At 49.9% G+C, this 23,046-nt stretch overlaps 11 protein-coding genes across 11 annotated transcripts; 6 read left to right on the top strand and 5 right to left on the bottom strand.

Annotated features, from left to right (window-relative positions):
• Positions 1 to 524: 524 nt before the first annotated feature.
• MIND_01055400 (Zn(2)-C6 fungal-type domain-containing protein) lies at positions 525 to 1,302 on the top strand (the record flags this gene model as incomplete). Its single annotated transcript, XM_037367135.1, has 5 exons — positions 525 to 667; positions 715 to 732; positions 778 to 808; positions 858 to 924; positions 962 to 1,302. The coding sequence occupies 5 exons, from the start codon at positions 525 to 527 to the stop codon at positions 1,300 to 1,302; spliced, it is 600 nt and encodes a 199-aa protein (XP_037216529.1).
• A 320-nt stretch (positions 1,303 to 1,622) lies between these two features.
• Positions 1,623 to 2,938, top strand: MIND_01055300 (RNA terminal phosphate cyclase domain 1; the record flags this gene model as incomplete). The annotated part of the gene is made up of 4 exons (XM_037367134.1): positions 1,623 to 1,898; positions 1,958 to 2,175; positions 2,225 to 2,774; positions 2,807 to 2,938. Exons 1-4 carry the CDS (start codon positions 1,638 to 1,640, stop codon positions 2,936 to 2,938), a joined length of 1,161 nt encoding a protein of 386 aa, XP_037216528.1. The 5' UTR covers positions 1,623 to 1,637.
• A 45-nt stretch (positions 2,939 to 2,983) lies between these two features.
• Positions 2,984 to 4,391, bottom strand: MIND_01055200 (Transcription regulator; the record flags this gene model as incomplete). The annotated part of the gene is made up of 5 exons (XM_037367133.1): positions 4,301 to 4,391; positions 3,649 to 4,253; positions 3,286 to 3,589; positions 3,075 to 3,237; positions 2,984 to 3,023 (listed from the first exon to the last, which is right to left on the bottom strand). The coding sequence occupies exons 1-5, from the start codon at positions 4,371 to 4,373 to the stop codon at positions 2,984 to 2,986; spliced, it is 1,185 nt and encodes a 394-aa protein (XP_037216527.1). The 5' UTR covers positions 4,374 to 4,391.
• Positions 4,392 to 9,046: 4,655 nt separating this feature from the next.
• On the bottom strand, positions 9,047 to 11,871 carry MIND_01055000 (Ribosome biogenesis; the record flags this gene model as incomplete). Its single annotated transcript, XM_037367132.1, has 7 exons — positions 9,047 to 9,214; positions 9,257 to 9,951; positions 10,002 to 10,203; positions 10,253 to 10,415; positions 10,463 to 11,270; positions 11,314 to 11,524; positions 11,557 to 11,871. 7 exons carry the CDS (start codon positions 11,869 to 11,871, stop codon positions 9,047 to 9,049), a joined length of 2,562 nt encoding a protein of 853 aa, XP_037216526.1.
• Positions 11,872 to 11,943: 72 nt separating this feature from the next.
• MIND_01054900 (26S proteasome regulatory ATPase rpt4) lies at positions 11,944 to 13,492 on the top strand (the record flags this gene model as incomplete). The annotated part of the gene is made up of 8 exons (XM_037367131.1): positions 11,944 to 12,021; positions 12,066 to 12,108; positions 12,152 to 12,271; positions 12,322 to 12,557; positions 12,610 to 12,945; positions 12,998 to 13,219; positions 13,266 to 13,342; positions 13,390 to 13,492. The coding sequence occupies 8 exons, from the start codon at positions 11,944 to 11,946 to the stop codon at positions 13,490 to 13,492; spliced, it is 1,215 nt and encodes a 404-aa protein (XP_037216525.1).
• Positions 13,493 to 13,609: 117 nt separating this feature from the next.
• MIND_01054800 (uncharacterized protein) lies at positions 13,610 to 14,899 on the top strand (the record flags this gene model as incomplete). The annotated part of the gene is made up of 3 exons (XM_037367130.1): positions 13,610 to 14,397; positions 14,446 to 14,622; positions 14,668 to 14,899. 3 exons carry the CDS (start codon positions 13,610 to 13,612, stop codon positions 14,897 to 14,899), a joined length of 1,197 nt encoding a protein of 398 aa, XP_037216524.1.
• Positions 14,900 to 15,029: 130 nt separating this feature from the next.
• MIND_01054700 (uncharacterized protein) lies at positions 15,030 to 16,481 on the top strand (the record flags this gene model as incomplete). The annotated part of the gene is made up of 6 exons (XM_037367129.1): positions 15,030 to 15,416; positions 15,472 to 15,699; positions 15,750 to 15,884; positions 15,935 to 16,043; positions 16,091 to 16,262; positions 16,310 to 16,481. 6 exons carry the CDS (start codon positions 15,030 to 15,032, stop codon positions 16,479 to 16,481), a joined length of 1,203 nt encoding a protein of 400 aa, XP_037216523.1.
• Positions 16,482 to 16,695: 214 nt separating this feature from the next.
• On the bottom strand, positions 16,696 to 17,569 carry MIND_01054600 (uncharacterized protein; the record flags this gene model as incomplete). Its single annotated transcript, XM_037367128.1, has 5 exons — positions 16,696 to 16,758; positions 16,812 to 16,874; positions 16,923 to 17,087; positions 17,137 to 17,375; positions 17,425 to 17,569. 5 exons carry the CDS (start codon positions 17,567 to 17,569, stop codon positions 16,696 to 16,698), a joined length of 675 nt encoding a protein of 224 aa, XP_037216522.1.
• Positions 17,570 to 18,366: 797 nt separating this feature from the next.
• MIND_01054500 (uncharacterized protein) lies at positions 18,367 to 20,141 on the bottom strand (the record flags this gene model as incomplete). Its single annotated transcript, XM_037367127.1, has 5 exons — positions 18,367 to 19,346; positions 19,398 to 19,467; positions 19,521 to 19,851; positions 19,904 to 19,990; positions 20,038 to 20,141. The coding sequence occupies 5 exons, from the start codon at positions 20,139 to 20,141 to the stop codon at positions 18,367 to 18,369; spliced, it is 1,572 nt and encodes a 523-aa protein (XP_037216521.1).
• Positions 20,142 to 20,389: 248 nt separating this feature from the next.
• On the top strand, positions 20,390 to 21,076 carry MIND_01054400 (MBF1-domain-containing protein; the record flags this gene model as incomplete). The annotated part of the gene is made up of 6 exons (XM_037367126.1): positions 20,390 to 20,426; positions 20,470 to 20,522; positions 20,569 to 20,638; positions 20,688 to 20,770; positions 20,818 to 20,980; positions 21,030 to 21,076. The coding sequence occupies 6 exons, from the start codon at positions 20,390 to 20,392 to the stop codon at positions 21,074 to 21,076; spliced, it is 453 nt and encodes a 150-aa protein (XP_037216520.1).
• Positions 21,077 to 21,179: 103 nt separating this feature from the next.
• Positions 21,180 to 22,971, bottom strand: MIND_01054300 (Tubulin gamma chain; the record flags this gene model as incomplete). The annotated part of the gene is made up of 10 exons (XM_037367125.1): positions 21,180 to 21,209; positions 21,256 to 21,319; positions 21,370 to 21,485; positions 21,537 to 21,698; positions 21,746 to 21,892; positions 21,936 to 22,091; positions 22,137 to 22,427; positions 22,477 to 22,659; positions 22,710 to 22,917; positions 22,964 to 22,971. 10 exons carry the CDS (start codon positions 22,969 to 22,971, stop codon positions 21,180 to 21,182), a joined length of 1,365 nt encoding a protein of 454 aa, XP_037216519.1.
• Positions 22,972 to 23,046: the final 75 nt, after the last annotated feature.

Genomic DNA, 23,046 nt, shown 5'->3' with positions numbered 1-23,046 from the left:
GGTGGCACGTGGAAGGCAATGGGATATTGCCCTGAATATGCGAGTATTTTGTCAGATTCTGAGTCTTTCACCCACCTTCCACGCTCTGCAGTTTTTCTTCTTGGAGGAAACATTTACAGTCCAATAATATGCCAACGGATCAATGATGGTGGGTTCCCCACACTCGGCCCGCACTCACCGAATCCACTGAAAGGTTTCTCCCCGATAGCATTTGGCAGTGCTGTAATGACGCATAGACCGCGCCAATGAGTAGAGCTCGTTCACGATGAGCACAAATTATTGCCATTTTTTTTGGCAATCGTAAACGAGTTTACCAGTTGCCAACCAAGAGACTGATCCCCGCACGTGACTAAAAGGTTGCGAATATCAGACAACTACGTGTCGACAAAATCTGAGGGCTCTCAAAAGGCGCCTGTTTGAGCCCGGGATTGCTCGCGGAGAAACATGGGCCGCTCGATACAATTACGTTCACGGTGTGTGAATGTGCTAAGCAGACACGCCTAAACCACCTGTCTCCTCTTGTCATGGCTCGCATTGAGGAAGGTTCGTCGATGTTGCCAGACGAAGGGACTTCTGCCGGCCCTCCCAAAAAGCGGAGACAAGTTAAGAATGCGTGCACGAAGTGTCAGAAAGCCAGCAAAGGTTGCGATGATTCGCGGCCATGCAGGTCAGTCTCGCTAAACAAGAAAATGGACTGGTATTGATCTCCTGCAGACGCTGTGTGAGATATGGGTTTGTGTCTTCCTTTGTTCCTTGAATAGGTCTTATTGGTGCTAGGTTCGGTATCGAGGAATGTGTTGATTCTCCTGTAAGTCATTTTAACTTTGACGGTTCAAGTACCAGCTAACTAGTTGCAGAGAAAGGAACGTAAGAAGGGTGCCAAACGTGGTCCTTATAAGAAGCGGAATGCAATAGGTTTTGCAGGTCTGCCCAGCTCAATTCAGGGTGCTAATGGATCCAGTAATTCCACTGCCAGGCGTGGCCACAGAAGAAAGTGCGATCGGTTTCGCCTATTCAACTTTCTACGCTGGCCCGAATGACCCAACGCCAACGACTCAAACGAGCCAGGACGCTTGCTATCCAACATATTACCCTCAATCGATCATGGAGCCCTTGCACAACCCTCTAGCTATTCCACAACCAACGTTTCCCGTCGCTCCTCCGCCAAACATTCATGCTTTCAATCCGTATGGTCTGCCTTACATGAAGCCTCCAGCGCCACCTCAGTTGTTGCCCCCGCCTCCCGTCGATTACACGCTACTCGACAATGGCGAATCAGTTCGAGATGGTCAAATCCACTAGCTGTGAGATCGGCTGGGTGGTAGAAGGCAGACCATACCGCGCTGCCAAGTCTGGCGATACTTTTTGGAGTTGGCCCATAACAATCTAGATGGGCGGGCGAGTGGAGTCAGCGCCGTGGTACAGGGAGAATGTTTCAACAGTGGGTCAGGGAGAAGGAAAAGTAAGTATGATTACCGTATTGTCTACATTAGTACAGGCCGAATAACAAGTTAAAACCATCGTCAACAACCGTCTGCAGCACTTGCTGTGCGTAGATCGAGAAACAAGATCAAGTTGGTTCCGCTGCCACAAATCAACGGATCATAATTTGATGTCAAGACTTGACTCCGTCTCCAATGCAATTCATCGACGGCAGCATCCTCGAAGGAGGAGGCCAGATTTTGAGAAATGCAACAAGTCTATCTGCTCTTCTGGGAAAGCCGATCACAATCCAAAAAATACGCCAAGGACGACGCCCACCGGGTTTGAAAACTCAACATCGCACTGGACTCGAGCTTGCTGCCCGAATCTCCTCTGCCCACATAGTTGGGGTTGCCAATGGGGCAGAAACCATAGAATTCAGCCCTGGAGAAATTATACCTGGAGATTATCATGCTGTCGGTTGAAGTTAATCCTCGTCTTTTTCCTTTCGCGCTCAATCGCATTGTGGAAATAGGACCCACAGACTGCTGGAGCTTCGGCTCTTTTACTTCAAATAGCCCTCCCCCTGCTGCTCTTTGGTTCGAAATCATCGACCCTCACGCTTAAGGGTGGCACAAATGCCACAGGCGCCCCTCAGATAGACTACATCCAACATGTTTTCCTCCCATTTGCCAAGCGTCATTTTGGGCTTACGGTCGAGCTCAATCTGCGCCGAAGAGGCTACTTTCCTAAGTATTGCTCCACCGGCAGCCATACAAGATTCCAGCTGACCTTGCACCAGAGGTGGAGGGGAAATCCACGTCACTGTCAATCCTTCGCATCGTCTGAAAGCGGCCAGTGTCATGGAACGAGGAAGCGTGACTTCTATTCAAGGGATTGCTCATGTTGCTGGACTTCCTTCTCACCTTGCTGACAAGATGCGGGATTCCGCCATCGAACGGCTGAGTCGACAAGGCTTCGTTTCAGACTCTATACCTATCCAAATCCGAGGCACTCGGGAAAGAAATGATAATACCGTGGGCGGAGGCAGTGGAATTGTGCTCTGGGCTGAGCTGTCCGGTGGGGGTATCATTGGTTTGAAGTTGCTCGTCTTTGCCAAGCTCGAGTCTAACATCGACTACTCAGGAGGAAGCGCTGTCGGAAGCAAGCAAAAGGATGCTGCTACGGTAGGCTCAGAAGCTGCTGAAGAGTTAATTCGAGGCTTGGACAACGGTGGAGTTGTCGATGAGTACCTGCAAGACCAAATTGTGATATTGATGGCCCTTGCCAGCCCAGAGAATTCTTCAGAGATCCAATGCGGCACAGGTGGTCTCAGTTTGCATACACGGCGCGTATTTTATATTACTAGATGACAAATATGTAGGAGCTAATGAGCGACAGAACGGCCATTTGGGTCGCAGAACAACTAACAAACGCAAAATTCAACGTTTCGGTTGAAGCGGGCCAAACAGTCATCCGCTGTAAAGGAATAGGATACTCAGCCAGTACCGAATAAATATGATATATGCCTCTGTACAAATGATAAGGTCGTGACTCCTTCTCACCGATTCCACGAAAGTAGCGACATGTCTCCAAGACGCCTATTTTTGCCAGTCAGAACTGTGTTCAAGATCCAAGTGCAGTCTTCTTACCTCGGCTTGATGAGATGGCGGGCAGTGCCTGCGATGGCAAGCAGAACGAAGAGGGACGCTGCTGCGACGTACGCCCACCCCAAGAAAGCATTCTTCCCGCCTATCCACGACACCGTAGAAATGACGATGGACTTGGTGCCCTTGTAGGGTGTGACAGGGAAATCTAGACATACCAGTCAGTGTCCGCAGAAAAGACTTAGAATCAACGGACTAAGACCGATTATGATTCGATAAGTGCCTGAGGTCATTTTGTCTTTGTCATTTCGGCCATACAGCTTGGTGAATGTCGGGAGACCCGCAGTTCGCATCCAGTTCTGGAATCGTTCGTCCGTCTTGAGGTTTGGGAAATTGGACTCGTTGTAAGTGGTCCCGTAACGTAACACCCAGTTAGGAGGAGGGACGAGCTCATCATAGGATTTGTAAACTCCTGCCTTGACGGGGTCTTCCGTATATTTCTTGGCTTCTCCGGGCCAAGCAATCCCATTGGCGTGGAAAGGATAACTTGGAGCATCATTCTCGCCAGGGTTGAGCAGAACAGGGTCGGAGAAGGTGTCCGTTGTAGAGATCAGAAAACATTCGGATGCGGGGAAGGCAACACACCATTGAACATCGAGTTGGCAATAAGACCACAGGGATAGATGGCCGTCCCATCTCGACTCGCAAGGGGTTTGCAATCGCCGCTCTCCAAAGAGCTGGCGGTAACATGTTTGCCCTTGAGCTGGTCCGAGTTCAAGCTCTTGACATAGCGACGATGGTTTTGGTAGAAATTCGTGAGTTTGTAGTAGAAGAATATGGAGGGTTCGATGGTTGCAGGTACATTGAATTCGATGATGCACTGCTTCTTGGCGGATAGGTCGGTAACAGTGTCGTTACTTGTGTTATCGAGAAACGCATAAGTTGGCGCAGCAACTGACTTCTTTGAGTCTGCAGAACGGAGGTTATAGTTGAATCGATTCGACGGCATTGTGGAAAATGAAAGCGTTGAATTGGATTCAGAGGGAGTGAGCCGTTCGCAGTCAGTGTAGTCAAAGGTCATCTCGGAGACGAGGGAGGAACCCCATATGAGGAGACCGCCAATTGGCGCAAAGAGAATTCCGACAATAAATAGGGTGGGGAGGACGGTTTTCGGGGTGAGGATCGGCTGCCATGCTTTCAATCGCTGCTGTTTGAAGGCCGTATCTAAGAGGGTCAGTCTAATGCGGTTGTTCAAGGGAGAAGATACGTACTGGCCGGTCTCCGCCAACCACCCTTCTCCTTCTTGTTCTCGTCGTCACTGGATTTGCGGTTAAAGAGTCCCATAATGACGGCGTAAAGGAAGTCACAGTGTTCTGGTCACGAGCAGATTCGTGTTTCTTGCGAATTGCTTTGGAATGTAGATTTCTTGACCATGGACTCTGTGGTCCGTATCGCCCGTCTTGCCTCCGACCTTGCTTTGGAAGTTCAGCCCTCCCTTTCCCCATCACCCAACGTGGTCCCCATTGCTGCCAACGCCGACCCCACTTCTGCGTTGGTTTCACACAGTCGAAATTCATCTCTTGTCTCTCTGACTACCACAGTGACCCCCAAACTCGTGGCCCAACTTATCCTTCATCTATCCCAACTTGCAGACGCTCCAATTGTCTTACATCTTCGAGCAACTGACCTTTCTGACGTTCTTCTACTCCGCCCTGCTGCCCCGTATTTCATCCTCTCGTGGTCTTCACAGCAGGCTCACGACAACGCCCTTCTTTCCTCTCGCCTGGCTCGTGCAGAACATAGACTCGTCGTCCATGTCTATAACTCTGGCTTTCCGATTGAGGACGAGCTCCCTGAAGAGAAAGTCCTTCCATTTGTCGTAGCCCCCGTCATAAACGGGGTTCCGAAGGGCAAAACCCTCTCCCACCAACTCTTTGCTGCTTATGAAGCCGCGGCTCTTGCGACTCTCTCGTTGGTTCGACGTCCGTTCCCTCTATTGGTCAGACGAGGATCACCAAATCCCCACACAATAGTGTTTGTTCTCGGTCTGCAAGATTTGGCGCTTAATGTCGAAGGCGTGTCTCTCGCATTTGTCAGCCTGTTGAACCCCCTTCCTCCCAGACACATTCTCCACGCAATTCCCGAGTCAGTTTCGCGCGTGGTTGTTCTTGAACAGATTGGTCATTGGGCGGTCAAGTGGACGCCTTTGTATCTTGATGTTGTCGCTGCCCTCCAAGAGCAAGAAGCAGCCCACAAACTCGTGATCCAGAGTGGCATTCTGGGGGATGTCACCCATCTTACTCAAGCCGACATAGACAGCTTTGTACAGGCCATAGAGCACAACGCTGCTCCATTGCAGCTCGGGACTATTACCACCGCTCCCACGACTTCTGTCGGCCCTCATGTGCCCAAGCACGAACAATCCTATACAAAGATTCTCTCACGATTATTTGGCAAGCGACTTGAAATCTCCAACTCACCTGACCTTGTTGCTTCGGAGGGAGAAGTAGCGACCACCCCCGAGTATGCACTCGGCAGAGTTCGGGGACAACTGGAACAGCGGGAAGAATTGGTCCAAGCCATCCAAATGCTCTTACAAGCAAAAGGCCTGGATTCCGACCTACATGCTCTTCTAGCTAGCTGGGTTCTTTCTAAAAACGACCCTCAAAAAAGTTGCCAACTCGGTGAGGACATCGTCAAAAGTCTCGAACAATCACCTGTTGTCCATCCTGCCGCTACTACTATCTTGGCTTTGCGTTCCAATTTCCCTGCTTTGTCTCGATGGATCATTGGGTCTGATGCATGGTCATACGATATCGGAGCGTCCGGTCTTCATCACGCTATTTCCTCTGGATTGAACATCAACCTTCTCATTCTTGACACTCTGCCCTATTCGACCCGTAACACTGCAGAGTCAAACCGAAGGAAGCATGATGTTGGACTGTACGCCATGAATCACGGAGACGTGTACGTTGCCAGCGTTGCCGTCTATTCTTCTTACTCTCAAGTCCTCCAATCGCTCATCGAAGCAGACCGCTTTGATGGTCCCAGTATTGTCTTGGCGTATCTTCCGTATCAGAGCGAAAGTTCGTCTGCACTCGATGTGCTCAAAGAAACCAAGGTCGCTGTCGACACTGGATATTGGCCACTGTATCGTTGGAACCCAAGTGAGGAACAACAAGGGAGAGAACCGTTCTCTTTAGACTCTGATGCTATCAAGCATGATCTACAACAATTTTTGGACCGCCAAAATCATCTTTCTCAGCTTGTTCGCTCAAAGCCGCAGATTGCTAGCGACCTCGTCAGCAGTTTAGGCGAGAGTGTGAAGGAATCGAGACGTATGAAAGCGCAACAATCCTACAACGACTTGCTGCAGGCCTTGGACGCCCCGCCTCTACTTGTTCTATATGCCTCCGACGGTGGGGCCGCAGAAAAAGTGGCTAAACGACTGGTTAATCGCGGGAAAGCGCGTGGTTTATCAGTTACCATTGGGATCTTAGACTCGGTCACGCTTGAAGATCTCTCCAAAAAGCACCATGTTGCATTCATCACTTCAACGGCAGGCCAGGGAGAACCCCCGCAAAATGGGCGAAGTTTCTTCAAGTCTCTCAACGCAGCAGTGACGCGTGGAGATCGTATATTGGCTGAACTTCGGTACTCCGTCTTCGGAATGGGTGATAGTCATTACTGGCCCCGTCCTGAAGACTCGCACTACTACAACAAACCCGGAAAAGATCTCGATGCTCGGTTGGAAAAACTCGGCGGCGAGCGGTTTGCTTTTCTGGGGTTGGGCGACGATCAAGACGCGGACGGCGCTCAAACGGGATATAAGGCTTGGGAGCCACTCCTATGGAAAGCGATGGGTGTGGATGCGGTTGAGGTGACCGAGGCAGAACCAGAAACTATAACAAATGAGCATATCAAAGCCGCATCGCGTTACCTCCGTGGGACAATCCTCGAAGGTTTACAGGACACTTCGACTGGCGCGCTGTCACCGAGCGACGGTCAACTTACCAAGTTCCATGGTATTTATCAGCAAGACGACCGTGACATTCGTGACGAGCGACAACTGCAGGGCGTAGAACCCGCATATTCGTTCATGATACGAGTTCGGATGCCTGGTGGGGTCTGCACACCCTCCCAGTGGCTCCAAATGGACCAGATTGCGGACGAGCATGGTTGTGGCACGTTCAAGATTACAACGCGTCAGACCTTCCAATTCCATGGCGTTATCAAAAGACATCTCAAGCCAGCGATCCAAGACATTAATCGTGTCTTGCTGGATACTCTTGCTGCTTGCGGAGATGTCAACAGGTGAGTCCATTGCATCGGAAACTCGTTTTGCTTGACCATTCTGTAGAAATGTCACGTGCTCATCAATACCAACTCTCTCCAAACTCCACAAGCAGGTTCACGAGTTTGCGAAATCAGTCAGCGAACATCTTATTCCGAGGACAACTGCCTACCATGAAATCTGGTTGGATAAAAAGCTTGTTGCGGGTGAGGCCCTCAAAGACTTCGAACCCATGTATGGAGAATTTTATCTCCCTCGTAAAGTGAGAATAAGAAGCCAACACAAATAATCGAGGCTCACATAACCCATCAGTTCAAGATCGCAGTCGCAGTTCCTCCTTCGAATGACACTGACGTATTTGCCAATGACCTAGGTTTCATCGCTATTGTTGATGCCCAAGGTCAACTGGCCGGATTCGACGTGACTGTTGGCGGAGGAATGGGTGTTACTCACGGCAACAAAAAAACGTATCCACGCATTGGAGACGTAATCGGATTCTGTACCGTCGAGCAAGGAAGATACGTGGCCGAAAAGGTCATGCTTGTACAGCGAGATCATGGGAACCGTCAAGAGTGCGCTTACTCATCTGTTCCTCTCATATCTTAACGCATTTCCTTTAGCCGCAAGGTATAACCGATAATCTGGCCGCTGTAGTGCTGAAGTACGTTAAGAATGCGCGCCTCAAGTATACCATCGACCGAATGGGCCTCGAAGTCTTCAAGGCCGAGGTCGAAAAACTACTTGGCTACCCTCTTCAAGCTGCCCGGCCCTTTACCTTCGAAAAAAACACGGACGATTTTGGTTGGCATGTTGGAGAAGATGGAAAACATCATTTCATGCTGTTCATCGAGAACGGACGAGTGCAAGATGAACCCAACCGCAACTTCAAGAGCGGTTTAAGGCGGATAGCTCAACTGCACAAAGGCACCTTCCGGCTCACAACAAACCAGCATCTCTGTGTGTCAGACATTGCGCCAGAGGACTTGCCGCAAATAAAGCGACTGCTTGCACAATTCAAGCTCGATAATCTAGAGTATTCTGGGCTACGATTGGCCTCTTCGGCTTGTGTCGCTTTTCCCACTTGTGGTGGGTTATTTTCACTCCCCTATCCATAACTGATGGGTTACAGGTTTGGCCATGGCGGAATCCGAACGTGTACGTGTGCCTCCATCGTTGTCTCTCTCTCTCTCTCTAACAAGAACAGTACTTGCCAATTCTCATCGATAAAGTTGAAGCTATCTGTGAAGCGAATGGCCTGCGAAACGATGAAATTGTCATGCGCATGACAGGCTGTCCCAATGGTTGTGCACGGCCATATGTTGCAGGTGATGTCCTCGTACTTGCATGGATCAACGACTTCTTACTTTCACCGACCGCTAGAAGTGGCCTTTGTTGGGAAAGCCCCGGGTACGTATCTGATGCTGTTGGGAGGAGGGTACTATGGACAGCGGATGAACAAGATCTACCGCGGTCAGCCCTTTTTTTGCTCTTGCTTTCTCGCTCGATCTTACCGACTGCAGAAACTGTCACTGAGCGAGAGATTCTGGCCATCCTTGGGCCGATGATCAGACACTACGCGTCAGAGAGGTTACCTGGAGAGCGTTTTGGTGACTTCACAATCCGTGCTGGCTACATTTCTCCCACCATATCTGGTAAAGAATGGTACACAGGAATGGGCGGCCAAGACGTTCATCGAGAAATCCAACTGTAAAACATTCTAGAACTACTTGCCCTTCACTTTCCCAAGCTTGCGTTCCCTTCGTTTCCTTCCGATCAAAGAGCCAACAGGATTGTGCTCTGTCTGCTTTTTCTCTGGCCCATCCTTTGATACGCGTCGTTTTTTAGTGGGACGCTCTTCAATGGCCACTTGATCGGATTCTTGTGTCACAGCCTGCGAAGGTTAGCCGGTACACAACGCAAGTTTCCAGCATACCTGTTGTGTCTTTTCCTTTCGATCTCGACGCTGAATGGTCGTGATATTCTCGATTGAGAATTCAAGAATTAGAGTGCCTTTAGTTTTCCTACTCTCAATTTCCAGCTCACTCTGCATTTTCTTCAACCGCGTATCATCCTGTTCGTTTTCGCCCTTCGCCTTTTCCGCCTTGATCAGATCTTGCAACTCCTCCTTCCACCACGTCTCGAACAAAGACATCACATTAGGGTTGTTGTTTGCCCAACGGAGAAGCCGAAGCGCGTCGGCATGTTTATTCATTTCGACGAACCCATAGCCCTTGCTTTTAGCTTTTCCCGTGACTGGATCGACTCGTTCAGATTGCCGTACAATTTTGGCTTGCTTGACGCCGGTCCGTCTCCCGAAGAGCTGTTTTTTGCTCAGCTTCTTGGGTTCTTCGCCATCAGAATCCGGCTCCGCAAGTTCATCGGTGCTCAATTCCAGTCTCGTTCCATTTTTGACGTCGTCCTGGAATGCGCGGACAGCATGGATGGCAAGGCGTTTCAGGCCACGCTCTGTCACGAATAGAGGAATTTGCCTAACGCTCAGCCGAGTGCGAGAGATGAATAACGCAGGATTGGACTTGAGAAGGGCTTTGCGAGTGTTGAATGACGTAGTTCGTCGCTCCAAGTCGGCTGCTGAGAGTGCCTCGGCGGCAGGAGTATTGGCCAGAATAACTGATCAAGTCATAAGTAAAGATCGAGGCTCGAGCGACAGTGAAACGAACCTCCTTCACGTAACAGGTACATGTCCCTTTTGTCTGCTTTTTCTCTTTTCCGCTCGCCCTCTTCTTTCAGCTTTGTGGCAACATCTCGGGTCACGGCACGAACAACATCGAGAGTTCGACCATGCAAAACGAGGCTTTGAGCAAGAGTGGATGAGGGGTCAGCAGTAAGAAGAGACGGCATTGCAAAGGGGTTTTTGGGGGGCTACGCAAGTGAGTTTCGCTGTGCGATAAGATGCTGATAACGGACTTACTTGCTCTGATCCTGTCGCTTCTAATCGAAGAAGGTCACTCTGTTCGATTACTTTATCCGCATCTTGCTTATTCCAGAAGCAAGCAAAACCGGTCCCTCTGGATCGCCCAGTCTCTGGATCCATTGTCACTCTAGCATATCGCAGTGGTCCAAATGCACGGAACCTGAGAAAATAAGAAAAAAAGTCCTCGTGACGAGAAGTGTCGCTTACAATATTCGCAGTTCATCGTCTGTCGCAATAAATGGCACATTGCGGACGAACAAGGTCGTGCCTTCTTCAGGCAAAGGAAGTTGCGGCTTTCCTATCTCTTGATTTTCATTCTCGCTATCATCTTGGTCACTGTCGGAGCCATCGTGGACCCCGACATGACTGTCTTCCGAGTCGCTGTCAGAGTCACTCTCGGACTCGGTTTCCATGTCTTGGTCGGCGACCTGCTTTTCTTGTGCTTCCTGCCATCGATCCTTGCTTAGTGCCCAATCGACAGCGATGACTCGTGCCCTTTTATTTTGCCCTGTTTCCTGCTCATCGTCCTCTTCCATCTCCTCGGCCGCTAGTTTCTTGGACTTCATCTCCACTCGACGCTGTTTCTTCTTCTTCTGTTTGTCAGAAACCAAATCCTCTGCCACGCCTGCTGAGAGCGTAATTCCATTACAAGCCTCCATTGCACGCTCCGCATCTTTTCTACTCAGCATCCAGACAAAACCATACCCCTTGGTGCGGGGCGGAGATGATTCAGTTGTCTCGTCGGCTAGAGGAATATGGATCGAGTAGAGAGGACCATAAGGTAAGAAAATAGCACGCAAATCTTGTTCCGTAGCGTCGAAAGGGATGTTGCGAACGATCAGACGACTAGCATGGCTGGGGGCACCAGCAGTTTTGAGTTTCTTGCCCAGAGGTTTGGAGAGCGCGTCCTGTCGTTTTTTTAGGGTCACTGAAAGAAGACTTCCTTTGAAAACATGGGCGTGAAGTTTGCCAACAGCAGAAAGTGCATCAGAGGGTGAAGAGAATAAGACATGAGCTGGTGGGTATCAGCATATGGACTTGTTGCGGCCAACACATACCCAACGTTGGATCATCTTTATCGTCGACAGTTACTGGCCAATCGACTTTTACGGCACCAGGACATTTGCGGAACTTTTTCCATAGAGTTTTCGAATCGACCCCGGACGGGACACCTGATACGATTATGGTACGAATGGCAAGAGGGTCAATGGGCGTAGTAAATTTCGTCGGTTTGTGGTCTACTTTTGGACGTGGACCTCTTTCTTTGGGCTGCAATGGATCAATTCATTGAGAAAGGGCACAACGGAGAAAGTAGTTGCCTTCGAATCTGCCCACTGTACCCGTAGACTCCGTCCCACTAATGAGATTCCGTTGGTCGATATCGTTTCAAACGCCGATTCTGCATCTTCTTTAAGGGTAAACGAGACATATCCGACACCTTTGGACACCCCGGTTCCAGATTCAGTGACTACGAAGGCTGAGCGGACAGGTGCAATGTCAGAAAATAGAGTTTGGAGGTCGGTAGAGGTCGCGGTATAAGGCAAGTTAGAGACAAAGAGTGTTGAACCATGCCCATCGGGATCGCGCTCTTTGCGTTTTCCGAGTGTCGAAGACATCAATTTCAGATGACTCAGCGTGACAGGAGCGTTACAAACACATTACGCGTCGCGTCGACTTTGACTTTGGCCATGGCTGACAACCAACCTTCTACTTCGACTGGTGCAATCGACGAACGCAGAAAGAATGCACTCAAGAACTACCGCGAAGTGCGTGCTTGTCCTCTGCTCTTCCAAAAACTTATCAAGCTCAGAAAATGCAAACCCATGAGTCCGCCAGTGAGAGTCTCAAGAACTGTACGTGTTGAGTCTGCTGGACACACTTCTCTGACACGGACAGTGAGATTCTCATTAAAGGACCTGGGGAAAGCATATGAGAAGACTGAAGAGGACATCAAAGCCGTGCAGTCGATTGGTCAAATTATTGGCGAAGTCATGAAGCAGTTGGACGATGAACGATGTAACACTCAACTCCTTCTTGTTCAGCTGCGATACTCAATGAATTATCAGTCATAGTCAAAGCTTCATCGGGTCCCCGCTATGTTGTTTCTCACCGACCAACGCTTCCCGTAGCCAAACTCAAAGCTGGCACACGCGTCGCACTTGATATGACGACCCTCACGATTGTTCGTATATTGCCTCGCGAAGTCGACCCGCTCGTATATAAGATGAGCTTGGAAGACCCCGGCGATGCCTCGTTTGCAGGGATTGGAGGGTTGGGCGAGCAAGTCCGAGAACTTCGTGAAGTGCGTTGCATCCTAATTTGGGGTACATTTTCTTGACGAGACTCGCATCTAGATAATCGAGCTACCTCTTATGAACCCTGAACTGTTCCAACGCGTTGGCATCAAACCTCCCAAAGGCGTTTTGTTATATGGACCCCCAGGGACGGGCAAGACACTTCTTGCTCGAGCGGTTGCGGCAACGCTACAGACCAACTTTTTGAAAGTTGTCTCATCTGCCATTGTCGACAAGTATATCGGTGAAAGCGCGCGCGTTGTTCGAGAAATGTTTGGTTATGCCAGAGACCATGAACCATGCGTCATTTTCATGGACGAGATTGATGCTATTGGTGGTCGTAGGTTTTCTGAGGGCTCTAGTGCTGACCGGGAGATCCAACGGACGTTGATGGAGGTGCGTTTGCCCATTTGACTGGTTGCGAATATGTCTCATTTTGTGGTCATAGTTGCTGAACCAGATGGATGGCTTCGACTCGCTTGGTCGCACCAAGTTGATAATGGCGACTAATCGTCCAGACACATTAGACCCGGCTCTGCTCCGACCAGGTCGGTTGGACCGCAAAATTGAAGTACCCCTGCCAAATGAGCAAGCTCGTCTGGAAATTCTGAAAATTCACGCTGCACCCGTGAATAAGAACGGTGAAATCGACTATGAAGCTATTGTCAAGGTATCAACCACTTTTTTCCAGCCGAACCTTCGCTCACTGTTTATAGCTTTCGGATACTTTCAACGGCGCGGACCTACGGAATGTCATCACTGAGGCGGGTATGTTTGCCATCCGGGACGATCGGTTTGTAGCTCTTTTCCTTCATCTTAACGGAAGCTTACCCTCCTCAGAGAGTACATCATCCAGGAGGACTTGGCAAAAGCTGCTCGCAAAGTTGGAGAAGCCAAGAAGCACGAATGTGAGCCCATTTTTGTCCTCGAGACTTTTGTTTGACAGTCTATTTCAGCCAAGATAGAATACTCATAGCTATAAGTATTAGTCTTGCTTAGATTTCGCGTTGTACCTGATCGAGTAATGACACATGATCGAGAACACTTGCCCTCCACTACTATGAGCCGAGATGATGCTCCTTCCAGTCTCGAGCGCATCGTCAGTCCAACGCCGTCTGCTAAGAAACGGTTGTCGGCGCTTCAACGTGTCAAGAAACTTGGGGGGAAGCTAAAGCCGAAGTCGAAAAAGACGGCGGAATTGATCGTTGAAGAGCCAGAACCAGAACCAGAACCAGAGCCAGAGATCGTCATTGAACAAGTGGAGATACCAGACCCTCCCGAGCCAGCTACACTTGCACAGCGAATTCGTGCTCTCATAACTTCACTGCCAACTCCTAGCCCCACCCCACCTCCAGTCCGCTCTGATCCTCCGGCAGTGGATGCCGATGGTCGTCCAATACCTCCTCCAGGGGCATTTCGCATTAAAGACGAACGACTCATCGCACTCTTGAGCGATCCTGACTTTATGAACGGCGCCGCTGAAAATAGTCATGGTAGTGTCTGGGAGGCACTGGACTCCCTTGCCCCACCAGCTTCTCGCAAACCTACCAGCGGTGACGACTCTCCTGATTCGCCTGACCATCACTCAGACGGCGACACGGTTCAAACCCTCAGCGATGTCATGCTCTATTGTCCACTCTTTCCTACTGACAACTCGGAGCTTGAGCTTGCTCACACGAAGATCATTAACCTTCCAGTTTCCGCGTCATCTCAATCGCGTTGGAATTTTCTTTGGTCTATCACCGTTGGACTCGTCAAATCGGTCCCACAGGAAACTAAACAGGTCAAAGTTTGGGTTCCATCCGCGACCAAGATCTCCTTCCAGGCTATGTGGTGGGGCTACAGACTGTAAGTAAATCGTATGCCAGGTTTGGGGCAGTTCTGACAGAGTATCAGCTATCTCCCTCCCCCTGTCATGGCTCACCTCAACGCACAGCAAGCTGAAGCGGTCAAGATTGCCGGAACCATTACAGCTGCGCTGACTTGGCTTTTGGCTCATGTCGATCCGTCACAAGTTCCGCCAGCTCTTCTCCCAGTCTTCCTTCTGGTCCAGAAGCTTGGACCATACGTTGGGTATCTAAATTTGTCCTGTCTCGATCTGCTTTGAACACTGTCCAGATATATCGGCACATTCATTGGATGGATATGGGGTACCATTCAAGGCAAAGACAAAGGGAATGGCGTTTGTTTGACCGCTACTTGGCTTGCACCCGTGGTATTGATTCCCAGCTCGATTGAGGCCTCTGCGCCTGAAGAGCCGACACCCCCACAACCTCCCGCCACAGACCCACAAACCCCGGCCACGGACCCGCTCCCCCCCACGACCACGCCTTCCCCTACTGGAATTTAACGACGTTGACGATTATATTTATGATATACCTGATCAATTCAATTATAATAATATATATATCTATCTTATGTCAGCAATGCGGTACGTACTGGATGGGGTAACGAAGACGCGTCGCCCTTTCACCATAACCATGTCCGACGACGTTGTCCTAGCCATTCCTGACCTCTCACTTGCACAGAATCTCTTCACTATTTCCAGCCCTTCGCTGGCCCGTTACCACGATGAAGCCCGAAAAGCCTTGCTCGATGGTGTCAAGGCCAACGAAATGGGGCCATGGTATCGGTCGTTGACCCAAGTTTCGTCACCAGACTCTCCACTATCATCCTCGTCAACCTCCCAGACATCATCCGTCATTCCGTTAGACGCGACACTTCTGGCTGAACTGGATGAAAAGAACAAGTCTGCGCTGGAAAAACTCGACGAGCGTCTCAAACACGCGCAGGAGACTGAAGGAGAGTCTGAGATCAGCGATGCCCTGAGGGGTCGTGCAAACTACTTGACCAAAATCGGCGACAAGGTATGTTCGCGTTGGTCTATTAGTTAGCTGTCGGGAATTTATTGTGTGTTGTTAGGACGCGTCAGCGGCTCAGCTGCTCGCTTTTGAGAAGACGCCTGGCTTAGGTTCACGGATTGACATCGCACTCACACTTGTTCGGATTGCTTTCTTCTGGGGAAATCGCGAAGACATCATCAAATATCTGAGCAAAGCAGAGACGCTCATAGACGAAGGTGGTGATTGGGACAGACGCAATCGACTGAAAGTCTACCGCGGGCTTTACCTACTTTCCATCCGGCAGTTTGTGGGTAGCTTGGTTGTCCTGCTCTCTCTATCTACTTACCACCGCCTTAGAAAACTGGGGGCGACTTGTTCATTGATGCCTTGTCCACTTTCACCGCAACAGAACTCATTAGCTATAATGACTTTGTGGGTATGACAGTCATCGCTGGTGTTCTTGGGCTTTCTCGTGTGGATCTCAAGAAAAAGGTGATTCAAATTCACTTGATATCCTTTTCTAACCCCCCCATGCTTGCTAGATAATCGCCTCTTCGGAAGTGAACCAGGTGCTTCCGGAGATTCCTCTTCTCGGCGAGCTCATGAACAACCTCTACGCCTGTCACTACGATAAGTTTTTCGTCGCGTTAGGTCTGTGGACTTTTCTACAAGGTTTACACATTCTCATCGTCTTGAAGCCGAATTGGAACAAACGCATCTGCTTCCGTCTCGAATTCTGGCTCCTCACACGCGGTTTTACGTCCGAGAGATGCGAATACTTGCCTACACCCAATTGCTAGAGAGCTATCGGAGTCTTACGCTTGAAAGCCTCAGTGGAGCATTCGGTGTTAGTGTCGAGTTCATTGACAAGTATGTCCTGCAAGAGTGCCAGGTGATTCTACTGAGTATTCTTATAGTGAAATTTCACGCTTCATCGCTGCTGGTCGTTTGCACTGCACGATCGACAAAGTCCACGGGACCGTTGACACGACAAGACCACTGAAGAAGAACGCGCAGTATGAGACGGTAATAAAGCAGGGGGACATCTTGCTGAACGAGGTTCAGAGATTGGCCAAGGTTCTGTACTAATAGAGTACGTACAGTCAGAGACAAAAAAGTACATTCAAATCTCTTCCTGCTGTCTACATGCAGCATCAACCCTTCGACTAACGAGGATTCGGAATAAAGGACCAAAGAGCGGAATTAACTATGCAACAGGAAAAAAGGGAAGTGAGGAAGGTTCTATCGCCATGTTCGTGAAAGTGGGGGAGTAGTAATCAAGGCAGAGTTCTGGGGAAACTCATCACACGAAGCCGCGGCCACCTCGTTTAGCGTCGATCCTCTTGAAGCGCTCTTCTTCTTGTCGCTATAGAACGGGTGGTTAGGGTTAAGTGGCAAGGTGCACATGGATGGTCATACCTTCTTGATGACACACAAGGAACAAACGAGGAGACTCAGAACGACAGAGATGTAGCCGTATATCTGAAGAAACGTCAGTCGATAGTGACAGATCGACGCCAAAATGCTCACAGTCGTGAAGGTATTCTCCAATGTGTAATCGGTGAATTTGGTGATGGGTGTGACACAGAAATTTGCGGTGTTGTTGGTCGCCAAACCGTTGGCGAAGTCCTGGGAGACACAGAAATTGCCTCCGACGGTAGTGTCAGTGGCATTGAAGTAGCCGCAGCATTTGAACTATAGCGAAACTTAGAAGATGGCACAAGGATTGGGAGAACAGGTATACCTCATCCTGCAGTGTGATTCTCTGCTCGTTGGATAACGCATTCCAACGGAGGTGCATCTCCGCGCGTTGGCGGAGGGAGAAGAACCAAATCATGGTCCCTACAACAACGACAATGATGGCGTCGACGATGAGCAGATAGTTGAGGATGACGAAACCCATCGTGACGTGGTTGCGCTGGACAACGGCCCCAATGGAGACCAAAAATGTTATGCACAAGGCGATACCCAACACCATTCCCGCTGCACAGCGTCAGATTAAGCTGGACGGAAAGGTTTGACGAGGACGCACCGGTCAGGAATTCGTCATTCAGGGCAAGGTTCATGAGAATGTCTGGTTTCCGCCACACAATGGAGAGAGCGATGGACATGCCACCTGCGGCCAACAACAAAAAGTCAAGCAGGGCCCAAAAGCCCATGAGACCCTTCGAAACCATAGCTTTCCTGGGCGAGTTGAGGGAGGAGACGATGAATGATAAGGATGCGCACTTTGTTAACTACTAGCGCTGCAATAACAATGCTCAGTGGCAAGACAAAGCATCGGAGGGAGGCTCACATATAATGTATTCCGGTGCTTCAAATGGGTGGCTCTCACAGAGAGATTGTTGCAAGCCTAGCCACGGGAGAAGAGATTGAAAAGAGGGACGTTCAACGTCTTGCGCTCGCGCAACAGCACTGGCAAGGCAGAAAAAGAAAGTGAGCCCAAAAGGACCTTTGAACGAATCGGGAAGGGGAAGGGAGGAAGGAGAAAGAGATGTGGACGCACCCAAGTTGATGATCCACAAGGGATGAAACCGTTGCTATAAAAGTCACTGAATGGCCTCGGCCGCGATAGACCCTTTGACAACAAGACCACCAACAACACTTCTCACAAGTCATTTTCTTTGCTATCCTATACTGCCCATAGCTAGATATAGTCCCCAATAGTAGCTACTTGGAGTGAAGGAAAGGATCGAGGTTGGGTATCTAAATTGAATTGGAGTACGAAACAGATGGTCCCCATTCCGCGTTGGCCGGTGAGACTCCCAGCATCCATAGAATTCAGGAGTGGACAGGAGCCAAGCGAGAACAGTCCAAACGGCTGCTAGCGGACAAGTTGATTGCTCGACTGGCTGCGTGTACCTCGTTCACTGCGGGGAATCTTCCGGACAACGGCTTCCGCGCAGCTTGAGAGGGATGACCCAGAGGAATAAGCTTACATACAACGTACGCAGACAATGTTCGTGACGAAAGTTCACACCGATATATTAAAACCCAAGGCACGTAGGAGTCTCGCCTCCTCTGCCAAAGTCTCCGGCTTACAGTCTTTGAAGAGCCAAGGATGTGACCGCAAGACAGTGGTGCTCTCGGATTCGTCGCTGCTGTTGGCGAATTCGTCGCTATCATTGGCGCTTTCGTCTTCATCATCATCACCGTCAGCACTTGGCCCTGGGCGGCCACCGCTATGACTTGGGCTCTCTCCTCTGCTACCTGGATCCCTCCCATCTTTGTCTTTCTTCTCTGGCTCTCGATCCTCCTCTGAGACAGGCCTGGGAACCATTTTCGCCTTCTTCCCAAGAGTTTCGACTGGAGATTCTGCGTCGGTAACATCATCCTGGTCTTCGTCAGCTGGTAGTGAAAGGCTACCAACATAGTCTGGAAGCTTGATCCTTCGAAGTAATTCTGACCGTCCGTATGGGCTAAGTCGTTCAGCCTCCAACACGTCTCGGATTTGGAACAGATAGCTCAGCACTGCACCACCAATGGAGTGGGAGTTGTACTTCATTCTGACGTCGCCAGCACGATGCAGAGCCATCACAAACAAATTAGCGACACCTGCGTGATCTGGCAATTGCCACATCCGATATGGATGGAGGCGGTCTTGGAGCGAAACGACATTGGAGGGATCGCCTCCTTCTCCTGCTGTCACCCTATACCTCTTATGCTTGAGGACAGCTGAGAAGACATGGAAGGTATCCCGCCCAGGCAGTTGTAACGCCGGATCAGCAGGTACATCTGTGGGTCTTCGGACTCGTAAAACAAAGTCGGGATGCAGTTGGATGAGGTGGTACAAGTTGTCATACTGGGGGTACTCTTTTTTGATCCAGTCGGTAAGGTACAGACGCTCGTTTTTGGGGCGCAGGAGCCATTCTGTGGCAATGGCTTTCAACATCCGGAGGGGTAGGGCAAAGATGAATCGACTGTTATCCCAGGCCCAGTGACACCTTGCACACACTGAGAGAGCAATTAGCACCTAGCTGTGAGTATGGACTAACAATAACTCACAAAATATGCCGTTAGCCTCAGAAACCTGGGAGATCTCCTCGGCAATTGCCCAGTCATGAGCCTTGACCCACTGCCATTATATGTTTCAGCATGTTTCATGAAGCGCAGGTCAATGGTACAGACCAGCTCCTGGAACATCCTTTCGCTGGCTGGTGTAATGTGGGCCGGTTGGCCGTTTAACGATTTTACCAGGCAGACGCTGCATAATCCGGTACCGGCGTTGCTGATGATTTTGACCGCTTTAGTGGACAATTCTCGGGGGCTTCCAAGTGTTTTCGCATCGTTTGCTTCGGTCGCTCTCTTTGCTTTACCATCAGTCTTCTTTGCCTTTTTCCCGGGCCGCTGCTCGATATCATCCGGATCCTCCGCCCGTCGCTTGCCTTGAACCTTTGAAGAGGGTTGCCGCTGCTCCACTTCTTCATTACTTTCGGTAACTTGGGGAGTTTCTTCGTTGCTGTTCTCAGCCATTAGTATGGAGAGCGGAGAACCGTGTCGTGATCACCAACGTCAAATTTTTCGTCGATCTCTTCTGAGAGGCCCTTCTACGTTTCTTGTTATTTGGCGGCTCCATTGATTGAGATATGTTCTGGTCGCTGTGCAGCATGATTAGGAGTGGACTGAGGTGAAGGGTGTCACCGACACTGCTGATTTGGCTGTGGCCCTTGTAGTCCGTTTCGACGGCTCGGGGGTCTGTGGTTCTACTTTGGCCGCCTGTGGCCATGGTTTCTTATTCCGCGATCCCATCGCAATGGATGGTGAAAGAAGAATTTGAACAAGGTATATGATGGTCACATCGCAAAGGCGAGACTCCAGAGAGAGTGGTCTGAGTGGAAAGCGGGGAAGAGAGAAGGTGGCAAGTTTGGAATTGCGGATCGACTTCCGAATTCAGAAAAATGTGAGTAGACACATAGCCACACTGGCAGGAGCCGAGTGAGAACAGTCGAGTCAAGTCACAACGTTACAAAAGCAGTTCGTTCTTGACCACTCAAACCATGGCTGAAGTTGACTGGGATTCGAAGACAGTGATCGGTAGGGCTGGCGAGCTCAAAATCCTCCGACTAACGCAAGCTAGGGCAGAAGCGCACTGTAGCGAAAGTGACCAAAAAGGACTCTGAACTCAATGCTGTCGGCCCACTTGTACCTCCCATAACTGCTCATTGACGGACTTCAGGCACGAAGAGCTGGTGCTGTCGTTGGGACAGACAAGAAAGTGGCTGCAGGAGGCAATAAAGCCCACCAGGGTGCGTCGAGATGACAAGTTGCCTCAGCACTCGCTGACCAACCCACAAGGCACCGACCACCAGCGAATAGCGAAATTAGACCGTGACAACGAGGTTGCTCCACCAGCCAAAGTCGCCCCATCGGTTGGCCGAGTGTGTCGATAATAAAATTCACGGTGATGTGCTGACGAAAATTCCAGGCGATGCAAGATGCCCGAATGGAACTCAAACTGTCGCAGAAAGACGTCGCCCAGAAAATTAACGAGAAGCCCTCAGTTCTCCAGGACTATGAGTCTGGCAAAGCTGTGCCAAATGCTCAGATCCTCGGTAAATTGGAACGTGTGCTGGGCGTTAAACTTCGAGGTATTTCACGAGTTCACATTTCACGACTCACATTGACCTTCTTTCGCAGGATCAGATATCGGAAAGAAGTTGGAGTCGAAAACCAAATCGACATAGCGTCCATGCCCTTCTGTTCCTTCCCTAGACAGCATATCATAGAGGATAACGTGGCTACAGTACAGTTGATAATCGAGAGCGAGCAAGCAAGTCCAAGACCACATCATACCGGCTGTTCTGCGTCCTGCGATCCCTAGACGAACCCAGTCAGTAGTTGAAGACCTTGAATGTGAACGTACATAGGTGATATATTCGGCGCTTTCACACGCCTTATATTCCTTCATGAGCTCGTCGCATACAGCCCTGCAAGGGTCAATGAACCTTTGTCAGCAGACACTAATACACCGACCGACCTGGCATCGTCGAATTCTTCCAGACCATTAGCAAACATTTTTTCTTTCTTGTACTGATCTAGAAATGCATTTTTCTTTCTCAGCTTGTCAAATTGATCCAGCATTTGTTTAAATAACTGCATAATGCTGTTGGGTGCTTTTACTGGGCAACTGGTAAAAAAACTCACAGAGGCAATGCTTGTGTGGTTCGCTAGCATCAGTCCACTGACACGATGGCTCGTGGTGACATATGGCGACCGGCGTGTCAAAGCCACTTGAATCGAGGCAGGTCCCCATGGGATGAAGTTTGCCAGTTGACGCTCTCGTATTCGGAGCAATGATTGGTGGACCTGCAGACCGATAAAAAAACCTCGGCCTGAAGGCAACCTGAACCTACATCTGTTGGGTCAACATCTCCTTGGATAATATTCATTATTGAGATGTAGCAGGCGGTTTTGCTGGGACGCGTTGATACCATCCTGTTCTTCGGTTGGAGGAGACGTCGCATGACGTCGAGAACTGTCGTTCGCCGGATCGATTTTGCCTAATTCTGTTCAGAGACACTCAAGGCTTCATTAGAAATGGACCTTGTCGATGTTGTCGCTCGTGAATGGCGTATAAGATGTCATGAGAAAATGACATCTCGGTGTTGGTATTAACGAGGCGACCAAGCCAACGAGGTCGTTATTCATATAACCGGGGTATCGCAGAGTCTGCGTGCTTGCAGCCATAACGGTCGCAACCTTGAGCGATGAATCGAAAGGACGAACTGCAGATAAGTAACTTACTAGCTGATTAGTTTGATCAAATGTCGGGGTTTGAACATGGAGTCGGTCCGCCGATATTCTGGCCAACGCGCCATTGTCGAGGACCACGACGGAGTCTGCATGGTTTACAAGCCGTTTGAGAGTCAGGATCGAGTTGTAGGGTTGGACAACAACATCTCCTTCTTGCGCATTCGGAAACACGCTATATGTTTGAATGAGTTTCTTGGGAAATTTGTCGTTGAGCCGTTCGAGCAAGAAAGAACCAAGGCCCGAACCGGTCCCTCCTGCAATTGAGTGCATCGCCATGAATCCCTAAACGGTGATCGTTCACTCCAACTCTTGCTCCAGGAAACTGATATACTTCGAGCGAATCGCTCCCCTCGGCTTCACGATCGACCATCTCCATAATTTCTTCGTATATTCGTTCTCCTGCGGAGTGGCCCTGTGCCCAGTTATTACCTGCGCCACCACCATCTTTTGAAACGAATATGTTCTCCGGGTTATAGAGGTTGGCGTAGGGTGAGGTAAGGATACCGTTGATGACCTGTGGCAGAGTATCAAGTCTTAAATCTGTGAGAAGTAAAGGAGACGCACTCTGGGCTCGAGGTCAATTAGTATCGCTCGTGGAATATAGTGTTCATCGTCTGCTTGGTAGAAGAAGACGTCCTTGCGGTCGCCTCCTTCAGTCGCCCACTCCTCAAGAATCCCATCTTTATTGATGCCATGTTCGGCGCATAATCGCTGCCAGAAAACAGAACCCATTTGGTTTCCGCATTGTCCTACGGATAGACCGATTAGCTCTCTTGAAAAGGAAGTGAGTTAGAGACCGCTTGAATAGGATAGAATACCTCGGCATCCTTTCTCAACCCAGAGGACGATCCGGTTCGGATGCGTTGGACGCGACTTTCGCGTGCTTGCGCCAAGGTAAGCG

Source organism: Mycena indigotica (assembly GCF_014461135.1).
Source record: "Mycena indigotica strain 171206Taipei chromosome Unknown Mind.scaff0009, whole genome shotgun sequence".
NCBI classification, from domain to species: domain Eukaryota; kingdom Fungi; phylum Basidiomycota; class Agaricomycetes; order Agaricales; family Mycenaceae; genus Mycena; species Mycena indigotica.
Note: the sequence above shows the minus strand (reverse complement) of the source record. Positions and strands in the feature narration are given on the sequence as shown.